At 35.5% G+C, this 12,585-nt stretch overlaps 1 protein-coding gene across 6 annotated transcripts in view; it reads right to left on the bottom strand.

Moving 5' to 3' along the window:
• Positions 1-12,585, bottom strand: part of atp8b4 (ATPase phospholipid transporting 8B4) — a 35,620-nt gene that overhangs the window by 20,750 nt on the left and 2,285 nt on the right. For 3 of the 6 annotated variants that reach the window (XM_015605127.3, XM_049474614.1, XM_015605126.3), the window contains exons 2-5: positions 9,615-9,679; positions 2,981-3,039; positions 1,907-2,020; positions 1,511-1,609 (exon numbers count right to left, since the gene is read on the bottom strand). In XM_015605127.3, the coding sequence (XP_015460613.3) occupies positions 1,511-1,609; positions 1,907-2,020; positions 2,981-3,039; positions 9,615-9,679 (337 nt within the window). Of the gene's footprint in view, positions 1-1,510; positions 1,610-1,906; positions 2,021-2,980; positions 3,040-4,045; positions 4,142-8,759; positions 9,566-9,614; positions 9,680-12,585 lie in introns of those variants that run through there. The other 3 variants (XM_007246523.4, XM_022672217.2, XM_007246526.4) reach the window with 2 other exon arrangements.

Here is a 12,585-nt window from a genome sequence, read left to right on the forward strand (position 1 = left end):
ACATGATGGAATATTACAGCGAAATTGAAAATCATTGTTTAGGCTACTGGTGGTTCATCATGTGACCAGCAAAGAGACACTAATGTTTCAGGCTTAGTTCTTGGGACAATATAAGGCAGATTTTGTCATGCTTTTCTTCATTTATCACATCTGATTCATTCTGTTCATTAACAAACACCCACATTGTTCTGAGTCAGGTATGTAACTGTAGGCAAATAAAAAAAATCTAGACTGTAGCATTTACAGGAACTGGTATATAATTGTTGCAAAAGCTTTGTGCACCTCTAAATGATATGATACCTCTAAATGATATATGTCAAAATAACATTTTGATTTTGAATGTAAAAATGAATGTCAACAAAACAAATGTACAAAAGTCTAAAGTGTCCAGGATTCACTGAGAAATAATGGTTTTGATTAGTCTAGCCAGTAAGGGTGTGCAATATCATATACTACACAATAATACTACAACATTTTTCACACAAAAAAAATCTCCATATCATGATAATTGCAATATTCTTGAATACAGTCTTACTTTGTATTTATATTGCTATTTACAATATTTACTTTTACTTTTTGTATGTTTGCAGTTCATAGAAGTAAATAAGCTGCACTTGTTGCATTTTTATTTTGTTACACTATTATTATAAATGACTATTTCTGCAATAGACACAAGCTTATAGATTTTTTTGTTTGTTTCTACTGAATGCAGACCAGGCAATTCCCCCCACTCGTGCACACATGCAGCAGTCTAAAGTGAACTCTTGGAGTAAAGGTGTTGATCGTTGCTTTTCCCCAGTTATAAGCTTATTCGATGACATCAGCTTGCACATCGTTATCACAGTAATTAAGATTTTATTGAGGAAGATATATGTCTCACACCCCTAGTCTCATCATTATGAGGTCTCTGAGTGAAACATGAAGCTAGTCAAGGTGGGGTGGTTAAAAAATTAAGCACTTTAGCACATTTAGTTTATGCACAGATCTCTGTGGCGGAATCAACTTCAGTGACAACCTGGTGACAACTTGATTGAAACTGGTATTAAAAGATCTAATGATACACCTACTTTAGAACAGGGAACCGTAAAAACGTACTAGAAGGTTTAGCAGGTCTGCTGAATGTATGAGCTGTTATATTTATACCAAAAAAATTTTAATGTTTATTTTGTGTCAGTGATATATTTATTAAACTAATTTTTATCACATCCACAATCAATAATAAATGCATTATGCATTGAATGCAATATATTTATTTAATATATTGTGATATTATTTTAGGGCCATATTGCCCACCCCTACTAGCCAGATATCAATGTTTTTATGCAAGCTATGCACTGAGCATTCTTACAATGTAACAAGCCTGTTAGAAAGAAGTTAAAGCATTCTTTTTCAAAATACTGAAGATTTCACTAAACACAGTTCATCATTATTGTTTATCATCATTATAAGAAAATACAATTTTACTATTGATAAGTGTGTCTAAGTGAGGCAAAACACACAAAGTGCTCACATAGTCATCAGTAGCATCTTTCACAGCGGTGATAGTCAGTACCAACACCAAAGGCACAATGGTGGTGAACCAGGACAGAGAGGAGATCTCAGGGATTAACTATAAACAAAAAACAGCACCATTTCAGCTGTACAGCACACCGGTGATTAAACAATAAAATGCCATCACATGAAACACAAAATCACTTCACATGATCCTCAAATTCAGACGTTTATTTATGACCGTTCTGAAAGGGCAGTGTACTCTAAAATGAAAGAGCATACTTAATAATAATAATTGAACTAAAAAACAAAACAATACAGTGTGAAGCATTCTGTTAGTACTACAACTGAGGGCCACTACTCAAATAACAGCACAAAAGACATAACCTGTAAAATACTATAAACCCAGATTTACCTGTAGAATGAGCAGCACTAGGAAGTAAGCATTAGCAAACCTCTGGAACTGCTCAAACAAGTTAACTGGTAGAAAGGTGTAGAAGGTGTACTTTGCTGTCTTGATGTGATTATCCTAAGAAAGAACAGAAAAAACGATAATTCAGTCACTTAAGCTTATCTAGTTGTTTACTATCACAATAGTGCAGCAACCAATTACATAGCCTGTATTAAATGTGTTATTTTGTGACTAGTGCGTGAGTGTGTGTTTAGTTTGTCAGCTTGTAGCTAGTATGTGGTATTATGGCTAATTTGTGAGTTTTGTGGCCAGTGTGTGAGCTTTTATCAAGAACTTGTGTGTTGGTCTAGTGGGTTTGCTCGTGTGTTAGCTTGTGCTTTGTGTGTGAACTTGTATCAAATGTGTGAGCTTGTGTTTAATGTGTTAGCGTGTTTGTGTGTGTGAGCTTGTGTCCACTGTGTTAGCTTGCAGCTAGTTTGTGTTACTATGGCTAATTTGTGAGTTTTGTGGCCAGTGTGTGAGCTTTTATCAAGAACGTGTGTGTTTGTCTAGTGGGTTTGCTCGTGTGTTAGCTTGTGCTTTGCGTGTGAGCTTGTGTCTAGTATGTTAGCCTGTTAAGTTGCTGCATTCATGTGGTATTAAAATTTTGGTACATACAATTTCTCGGCTTAGTAGTTACACATGGACAGCCTAACAAGCTGTAATTTCTAGTTAGAAACGCAGAGATAATTTTGATACCATTATTGTTTTAATCTTTTATCTATTTGATGTTCTGAGGATGTTCTAACTAGCACATACACGCAGCATGTTTAAGGATGTGGCTGGTGTGTTAGCATGTGTCTAATATGTGAGCTTGTTAGAGGATTAAATTGGACACAATAAAGTCTAAGTTTTGACATCTTCTAGATTTTTACAACTAATTAAAACGCTGTATTAAGCTTGTATTAACATCTACATGAAGTACATTTTCAAGTACTTTATTGTATACACCATGCTCTATTAAACTGACTTATGAATTCTGTGATTGGTTAAGCCTTCATACATTTTGCAAATGACACATTTACAAAAAATACTTACAGCATAACTAAATCTTTCATTGTAGTCCCGATCATTGGCTCTAACATGTCGTTCCTCCTCTTAAAGATAGATAGATAAATAGATAGATAGATAGATAGATAGATAGATAGATAGATAGATAGATAGATAGATAGATAGATAGATAGATAGATAGATAGATAGATAGATAGATGTTAAAAAGGTCATGATTACAATGTAAGAAGATTAACAAAGGTGGAATTAATTTAATAATAAACAAAAGATACACATGAGTGTAAGTCTACTGTACCCATGCTAATCCTTTAAAAATCCTTTAAACAGCTATTCTGTTATATCTACAATATTTGTTTGCTGTCAGGGTGTATCTGTGCACTATCCATATTCACCTAATTCAGTTACGTTCTGCAGTTTCCAAAGAGGAGGACTGAGACATTTGATACAGGGTTCAATACTATCAGAGCAGCTACAGCCTGTTTCTGTTTTGCAGCTACAAATTCCTCTACAGTGACCTTATAAAATGGATGAACGCTGCCGAGTCCAGAGTCAGCAATGATTACACAATTTAAACACTTTTTGCTGTTTGTCTCTTGAGCATAAACTTGTACACTTACAGCATTGCATTGCAGATTGCTCCAATACTGTATGTATGAAGAAAAATATCAAGGAAAAAGCCTGGCCCCACATCTTCTTAACCTTCTGAGACTGAGTTCATTATAGAGCAGGTTGAGGAAAATATGAAATGGGATCATCTGTATCCTCACAAACTACATGTGGCTAGATTATGAATCTCATCCAGTATAATAAATATATTCTTTAATATATGAATATTAGTCAGAAGGGCTAAATTATTTGTAAAGTACTCAAAACCACTGACTTGTGGCTTTTATAAAATGTAGCTTGAGGGTAAATGTGTGGAAAGCATCAGGTTTCTCCATATCAGCATCAATGCAACAGGAAAAATACTTTTTCAGGGAGGAAAATCTTTCAAAACCTGTTAGAGCCCTTCCTCAGTGATCTCTTTACTTTCTCTATATCCTTCTGTCTTTTCTTCTTCCCTCCCACTCCCATTAGACCTTTCAGCTCTACCTTGTCCAGGCGCTTTGGAGCGCAGGTTCCAGCCTCCTCTCCACGGCACTAACATCCACAGCCATCTCTGCGCCATTGCCTGTCTGCACTGTCATTCTTATACACAACAAACAGGGTTCATAAATCAGGCAATAAACCAATACAAGTTGTTCTGAGCAGAATAGGCATGTGAAGAACTGTATATCTCTTTGACATGAATGTTTCTGTATATCTTTCTGATTCATTTTAGGAAATTATTTGCCTAAATAACTCTCAAATTCCTACAAATTTTTATTAGATTTAATTTTATTATTTGGCTAGATTTAGCTAGATTTCCATCCACATATTTTTATATTCATTTAAAGGTTTGGGCATTTGCATACATTAAATCAAATTGCCAGAATTGCCAATATTAATATATGTATGGTTGTTTGAGATCAATTATAGTAGAAAAACATTTGCGCACTAAAGTATGTAATTGTGAATAATATTAAGCCATGTTTCTGATTTTGCTCAGCACAAGCTATAAAACAGGACAGAAAGAATTTAAAGCAATTAAAGGCACTGTATATGACTCTACTGAACAACTATCATGATGTTTAAACTCAACAGAAGTTCTGCCTTCAAATAAATGCAGAATGTGGGTTACCGCACTGCTGCTACAAGGGTTGCTAAGTGCTAAGCAAACCAGTTGTGATTAACAGGATAAAACAATACTGACTTTAATCGTTTAATTGTTTGTAAAATATTACAGCAGCTTAGAAACGCCTACACCTGTAAAAGGGGTGAGGTGTTATCTTGTGAGAGAGGTTGAATACTGGCCAATGTGCTCATGGCAAGGTGACATGATTTATTAGAGTTTGAGCAAGGTCTTATAGTGGGTACCAGATGGATGAAACCATCTATTATTAAAGTTGTGCGGGTATTAACATTCCTTAATACACAGTGTCAGATGTGTACCAGGAATATGTTATAGAAGTCATTACCACCCAAAGTGGTGTACCTGTGTCTTTCATCCCCCACCCTCTACGTGAGCAAGAAAGCCCCCTGTTGCTGATTGTCAAGAATAATTACTGGAATAGTAAATAGTTTCTATTTACAGATCCTTTACCTGTTTTCCTATGTGCAAACAGACCGAAGAACTACTGAAACTGAAATTATTTGCTAATTAAAAAAAATAAATAAATAAAAAATGTATAAATATGTATATATATATATTGATTCAAATCCTACACAGTGCCTTTAAAACATACATTATCTTATCAACGAAATAATAGACATCTGATAAAAGCATGTCTTAACTGCAGCTAAAAAGCAAACTAGTAATGTATCTTCTCTATGACACCCAAAACCTTTTGGTTTACAGAAATCTGTTACAGGAGTTCAGTATATTTCAAACAGAAATATTAGTACATTTTTAGTCAAAGGGATTTGATAGATATTTTCTAAGCCATTATATAAGTAAGGCTTTTATGCTCACAAATGTGTAGCCATAAACAAAGCAGCAATAACAGCAGCAATAACAGGCTTTCCAAAATTGAACTTTTCTGTGATGTAGAAAGTTCAATTCTCGTACACACAGTATAACTCAGTATTATCCAAAACAAATTCTGATATATTTGATTATTTGTTATTATTCAGTAAATTAAATAATAGCTGGATGGAAACCTTTTAACTGGTAAAAACAAAAAAATATCCCCAAAATGTCTGTTTGAAGAGAGCGATTGTGTTCTGAAGAAATATTTATGGTAATTATAATAAATATATACTTGGCTTGAATAATGCAGTTAAATCACTACCTTTAGATCAATGTATTATGATTTAAAGTATCTATCTTTCTATCCTATCTATGCATTTTCTTGGTAGTGAGCTCAACAAAGGCTTATCGTACAGATAACACATGTGGTTGTGTGGTGTGTACTGTTCTCTTGGGCAGGTAATTCCATTAATGTTAAAATGAATTCAGTGATAGCTTTGAAATGTAGAGTACATCGCCTGCACTTGACTGAATGTGCAGCAGACAGAGACGTGCTACCCTCCATATTGGCTGTGGAATTCCATTGCCCAGAGGGCTTCCGGTAATTAGCATAAGACTACAGCTAATCATTTATTAGGTGTTAACAGCAGGGCGGTGGGATGTCTAGCCTTATAAGCCTTTATAATAGTAAAACATTTAGGATACTCCTTTAAGCATGCATAAGAAGCAGGTACTTAATTACACAGTGTACATGACTGATCAGGCATAATGTTCTATTTAAGCTCTTTATATACAGCATGTCCAGAATCAATCAGCCGAAAAGAGTGCTGCCCTTTGAAAAGTATAATAGGGGAAAAGTAATGTTTCTGTATTGATCCAACTACAGTGAACTAGGATCAAATCCAGCTTACTGCAGAGTATCACGTCATCACAGCAAGAAAGAAGAGCCAATGTACCGTGAACAAGAGCGCTGTCGGAGACTTCTTAAAATATAAACAGTGTTGGATTGCATCGCAGTGTTACTGTAACCTCAAACCTGGTCCACTACGCTTTGATACCTCCGCATTTCCCCCTGGACAAGGTGAACATGAACACCTCAGCACACAAGGCCAATTCAGTTAACTCCTCTCTGTACCACAACATAAAGCTGCAGTCAGGAGTCATTGAGTTTTCTCACAAACAGTCTAAAGCTAAAAAGCTGTGAAAAGCTCATTGCCACTGCAGGGTTTTGCTTCTATTCATCCATATAGAGAATACGAATTTGCATCATTTTTGGAATATCTAATTTGTCTAGCAGAAAGGTAATCCTGTCACAATAATTACAATACTGCCCATTGTGTTAATTCCTTAATGTGAAAGAGCTGATATGTAGACTTTGTTTAGATTCCACTGCCTAAACATTATCATATTTATAATGTGAAAATGCATTTTGATGCTACTATACACTGATCAAGCATAACAATATAACCACTGCCTTGTTTCTACACCCAGTATCCATTTTTGCAGTTAGTGTGCTACTTGGAGTAGATCAGATACAGTAGTGCTGCTGGAGTTTTTTAACACTTTGTCCACTTACTGTGCAGTCTATTAGACAATCCTACCTAACTGCTCCACCTTGCTGGACAGTTTGTGTTGCTTTAGTCTTCACCAGGGCCCACAGGACACAGTTGCTGGACTATTCTCAGTCCAGCAGTGACACTAAAATGTTTAAAAACTCCAGCAGCACTGCTGTGTCTGATCAACTCATTTCAATATAACACACTCTAACACACCGCCACTACAATGCTGTGAATGACCCATAACTAAACCATATCTACTCTGTGGTGGCCCTGTGGGGTCCTGAACATTGAAGAACAGGGTGAAAGGAGGATAATAAACTTTATAAGTTCGCAGAGAAACAGAAAGAAAACATTCTGTTTTACAGAAGTAAATAAATACATGATACCCACTAGACAAAACAAAATGTGCAGCATTATTAATACTAGGAAGCTAGCCCCTCTGACTGACAAGTGAATTATTTTCTGATTTACAGATAACTGTGCCCCTCATGTGAAAAGCCGCAATACAATAGTAAACTAGCTTACTCATTCAGAACAGGTGCCAAAGAGTGTTAATAATTGAAGAGAGTTTAGTCAGACGAGGCTCCTCTGTTTACACATTCAGTTAGTGTTAGAAACTGGAACCATGGTAAGATACAAGCCACTGGACGGCCCTGGCAACAAACTACAATATCAATAGGGCATGATCAAAGAATATAATATAAACAGAAATCTAACAAATAATTACAGCCATTTTGCTATTTAAAGTGTGTATATATAAATAAAATAAAAAAAGACTGGAAAAGATCCAATCATATCTAGAATGTATAATGTTTGCCTTGTCACAATAAATTTTCCTTTGTCAGTACACTGTCCTAGAAATATGTGCTCTAAACAACTTTATTATCATATGACCAGCCATTTATGTTGCTAATACACTACAAATATAACAGCAGAATAATGCAGTTACAAAATGTAATTGTCTAAGTTTTCATTAATACCGATTCAGACATAATCAAAATAAACTCAATCAAACCACAAAAATGGGCACGTCAAAGTGGTGTAAAAGACAAAAGATGTCTTTTATCTTCTTCAGATTTATCAAATGTGATATAAGTAAACACAATGGGCAATATTGAGGACAGCAGAAATATTAAGGTCATGCCGTATATTGTACGATAAGTTGGTAATCTAATTTTTATGACAGGCCCAGATATTGTCTCATACCTCATGTCTCACAGCTGTATAGATCTCTAAACAACTCCAAAATGTATCTGTTTCCTAAAGTCTACTGAAGGTTCTGTCAAAAGAAAGCACCTGAGGGATGAGCTTGCCTTGACTAATATAGTGCGTCATTTATCATCCATCAAGCACGATTATCGTCACTGTCAGAATCTAATTCCTCCTTTTGCTGCCGAACTTTAGTGCAGCTTTAATGTACCTATAGAGCCATTTACAATAGTCAAAAAGACAAAATTAGGTTTTAATGTACCAGTAAATACATTTTCCTCATAGATTATTAACCAGCATCAAACCAACAAAAAGCCATCTCCATCTATATATAACACGAGTAAAGAAAAGACTTCTCAAACTGTTTTAACAGAAGGTGCCTTTCACAGTTTAACATCAAATATTTCTCAAAGAGGTATCACCTGTCACCACATACACACCCACAACGAGCCAAAAAAAAAGTGATCCACTGACAAGACAAGAACATTACCTGCAGGTCTGACCCTCATATCCATCTATGTCTGAATCGAATCAAGCACCAACCACGCTGCCCTTCAACCAGCTGGCAAGGTCATGTTTTTAAAAAGCTGAATGCATGAATACATTGCTTCTCCCGGTGTGTGAAGACTGTGTAACTTAATGACCTGCAGTTTACACAAGGTCACAAAGGCACGACACCATATCATTGGTGGACTACTGTTACTTGGTCCCTCCCACTATTTAGAAATGCGCAAGCATGCACACACACACATGTACATGTATATTCATGTAGGCATACACATACACACACAGCCATATTGTCTTACATTCAAATGGGAATAGTCACACAAAAATACTCCAATACTGACAAACTCTTCCCCTTATCTCTGCAGAACAGCACACTGCGCAGGAGGACAGACCAGTGAACACATGAGGATTCACGCCGCCATTGTACAAGTCCCGTCTTTGTAAAGGATTGATTAAGTGCATGGCTGTATATCAGAAGCGTTTGTTTATGTATGAGTGGAGCCAAGAGCAACAACCTCAGAAGGTTTCTAGGCAACAAGACCTGAGAGGAACTGACCTTAGCTGAAGCACATGCTTCCACCAGTCCACAAATACCTTTGTAGTAAAAATTCATTTCACTCTCGAATTAATTTAATTTCCTAAGTGGCTGTAAATATTATACTGAAGAGAATTAACTGCCCAAGAGAATATTCATAGCCACCACACTTACTTTAACTCTGTCACCTATACACGTATTATATTTATATCAGTGATAATCTATACATTTATATAGTTGCTGTAATTGTAACATTTTTTTAGAACATTTAAAATCAACATATTTATTAATTTTTGGTCTTACCAATGCAAATGTGTTTCGTCTGAATCGCCATAACATCAGACCACCTCCAACAGCTCCCTAAGAATCTTCAAAACAACAACATATTAATGTTAAAACTATTCTAATGTCAAGTTTAAATCCAATAGTTAAACAGTGCTACTAATACACTGACATACTATAATATAGATTTTTTTAGTGAAAAACAATATACAGTATATGTTATAATTAATGATATATGATGAATAAACATTACTACCATGGCACAATGTCAACAAAACAGTGTAAGTTGTGCATTTGAACTTGAATGTCAGGATTTCCCATAGACTGTGTATAGCTGGACAGAGCATCGTCTCTCAAAACTGAAGCCACCACAGGTCGGGCGCCCCCTGCTGTTCGGTTGCAGAAAGCTGTGTAAGCCCACACATTCCCATAGGTTTTTTAATAGCAAAACAGACAACTTTCAATCAAGTTTTTTTTTAACCTCTACTTATATTGTCAAATTTTTATATCTCCACAGAATTCATTTTTTAAAACGTTATTAAGCTCTATTCAAAAAGGTGTGGTTATTGTAAAAGGGCTGGGTTACACCTAGTATAGGTGGGACCAATGACTGTATGGGCGGGACCATAGACTGCGTGAACTCTGTTGAGGCAGCCCTCAGGGGCGTGGTTATTTAAATGAGTAGGCTGTCTCTCCACAGTCTTTCTTCCTCCTCTGGTCTCTACTGCGCAGACTCGGGTTTCATGATCGCCAACATGGCTTCATTTTCATTGAATGAATGGGAACGGAGACACATTCCAATTTCTAAATTGTAAGGAACTGGAACCATGGTAAGATATGAGCCACTGCACGGCCCTAACAACAAACTACAATATCAACAGGACATAATCAAAGAATATAATATAAACAGAATTCTAACAATTACTTAGAGGCAATACGCTACTCAGTGTGTGTATATAAATAAAATAGAATAAAAAAAGACTGGAAAATAATCTTCAAGACAACAAGATATAATGATATAATGCTAAAACTATTCTAACAGCAAGTTCAAATTCAATAGTTAAACACTGCTACTGGTACACTGACATACTGTGATATAGATTTTTTTAGTAAAAAAATGTTATAACATATATGCATAAATATATATATTATATTAATATATATGATAACAACTAAACATTACTACCATGACACAATGTCAACAAAGCAGTGTATGTTGTGTATTTGAACTTGCATGTCAGGATTTCCAATTTCTAAATAAGAAAAATTCACTGGAATGTGCCCATGAGTCTCATTAAATCATCATCGTACACTCAGTGCTATGCAACATCTAAATGTCAATGATGTTTGGATGCGCAAAGTACCATATAATGCAGTGATACAAAGTGCAAAGTAGATACAAATTTTGGTTGAGTTAGCATTTAACACTGGTGAAGTACTATCAAACCAGTTGTGGTACTTTAACTAATTGTGTTTTGGTAATGTTTTAAAACAGTGTAAAATAATCTGAACGTCATTCCCAGCTTCAACATCTGACTACAGAGCTACATAGAAAGCAGCATCAAAAAACTGCTATTTTTTGTTTTGCTCGTTCCTTAGGCTTTACCTGCAGTTGGGAAGTGTAATACATTTTTACTCCAATGCTGTAAACACAACTGCTGTATATGTGCATTTTCTTAAAAGATGAAAGATGTACAACCATGAAAAAAGCATGTGGTCTGAGGTGTAATATCACAGAATTTTACACAAATATAATTAAGGTTATCCAGTCTTATACAGCTCTAGCAAGAGGTATTGTGCAGCTCCACCACAGGTCCACAGTTCCTTGTACAGTTTGACATATCGTGTTAAATTTATGCCATATCGCCCACCCCTACACTAACTCTAATGTACCCAGCTCTAATATACTCTTATGTACACAGCTGAGATTCACCAGATTGTTAACAACTGAACCATCTGCAGATAATCCCAAGGGGGCCATTAAAATATCCGTCTTGTATCAAAACATGTTACAGTTACACTTTTGAGTATTGCGATATTATGTTTTGCAGTACTGTACTGATTCTAAAAAATAGTACAATTATTGAAAAAGTATTGATTTTATTTAATAGCTTGGAAAGATTACACTTTTAAAAGACATTGATCGTGACATAAGTGTTGTACACAAAGGTAAATGTTTCTTTTATTTTGTTATTTTACAGTTTGACCTGTCTCAATAACGATTTTTTTGGATACTGTCCCAGACATAATAAAGAAATTAAATAATTTTAAAGAGCAATAAACCTTAATTCATAAATAGTTTGGGAAACGTATGTTTTTTGGCCTGTCAAAAAGAAAGAAAAGTGTGACTAGCTAAAAAAATCAGTGATGCTTTTCTTATGTAACCTAACATGTAAGTAAACACAATGGCCAATACTACGGTCAGCAAAAACAAGCACAGTCATGTACATACATTGTATGATAAATCAATAATATAATTATTGTGACAGGCCTAATGACAGTCAAACATATAAACATATCACTTTTTACTATATATTGATGTATACATTTATTTGCAGCCGTTGGTCAGTTACAGTAAAGAGCTCGATCCTACAGTTAAAGAAATATTCTAAAACATAAAGTAACTGTGCACTCTGACAAAGACTGTTACTTCAACTCTGAAGGGCAACCACAGTACCACGGTGTGTGATACATTTACCAGCAGAAGCTGCAAATAATGAATGATGAGTGATTGTCCTTTAGAGATGAACTCATTTCCAGCTTTTTTAATGTCTGCTGCTCACTGAGTGGCTCACTATAATGAAACCCCAGTGGAACTGCAACCAGTGGAAACCCAGTGAGTCTGGCACGGCACATACCTCTCCATAGGGAATACACCAGGCAGGAGAGAAGCGCTGAGGCCAGCATCCGGTAAACAGGTAAAACCAATAAAGGTTTTAAAGCCTGCAATTTTCGGACATATGCTGATTTTAAACTAGTATGTGGATGCAAT

Source organism: Astyanax mexicanus, chromosome 2 (genome assembly GCF_023375975.1).
Source record: "Astyanax mexicanus isolate ESR-SI-001 chromosome 2, AstMex3_surface, whole genome shotgun sequence".
Lineage (NCBI taxonomy): Eukaryota > Metazoa > Chordata > Actinopteri > Characiformes > Acestrorhamphidae > Astyanax > Astyanax mexicanus.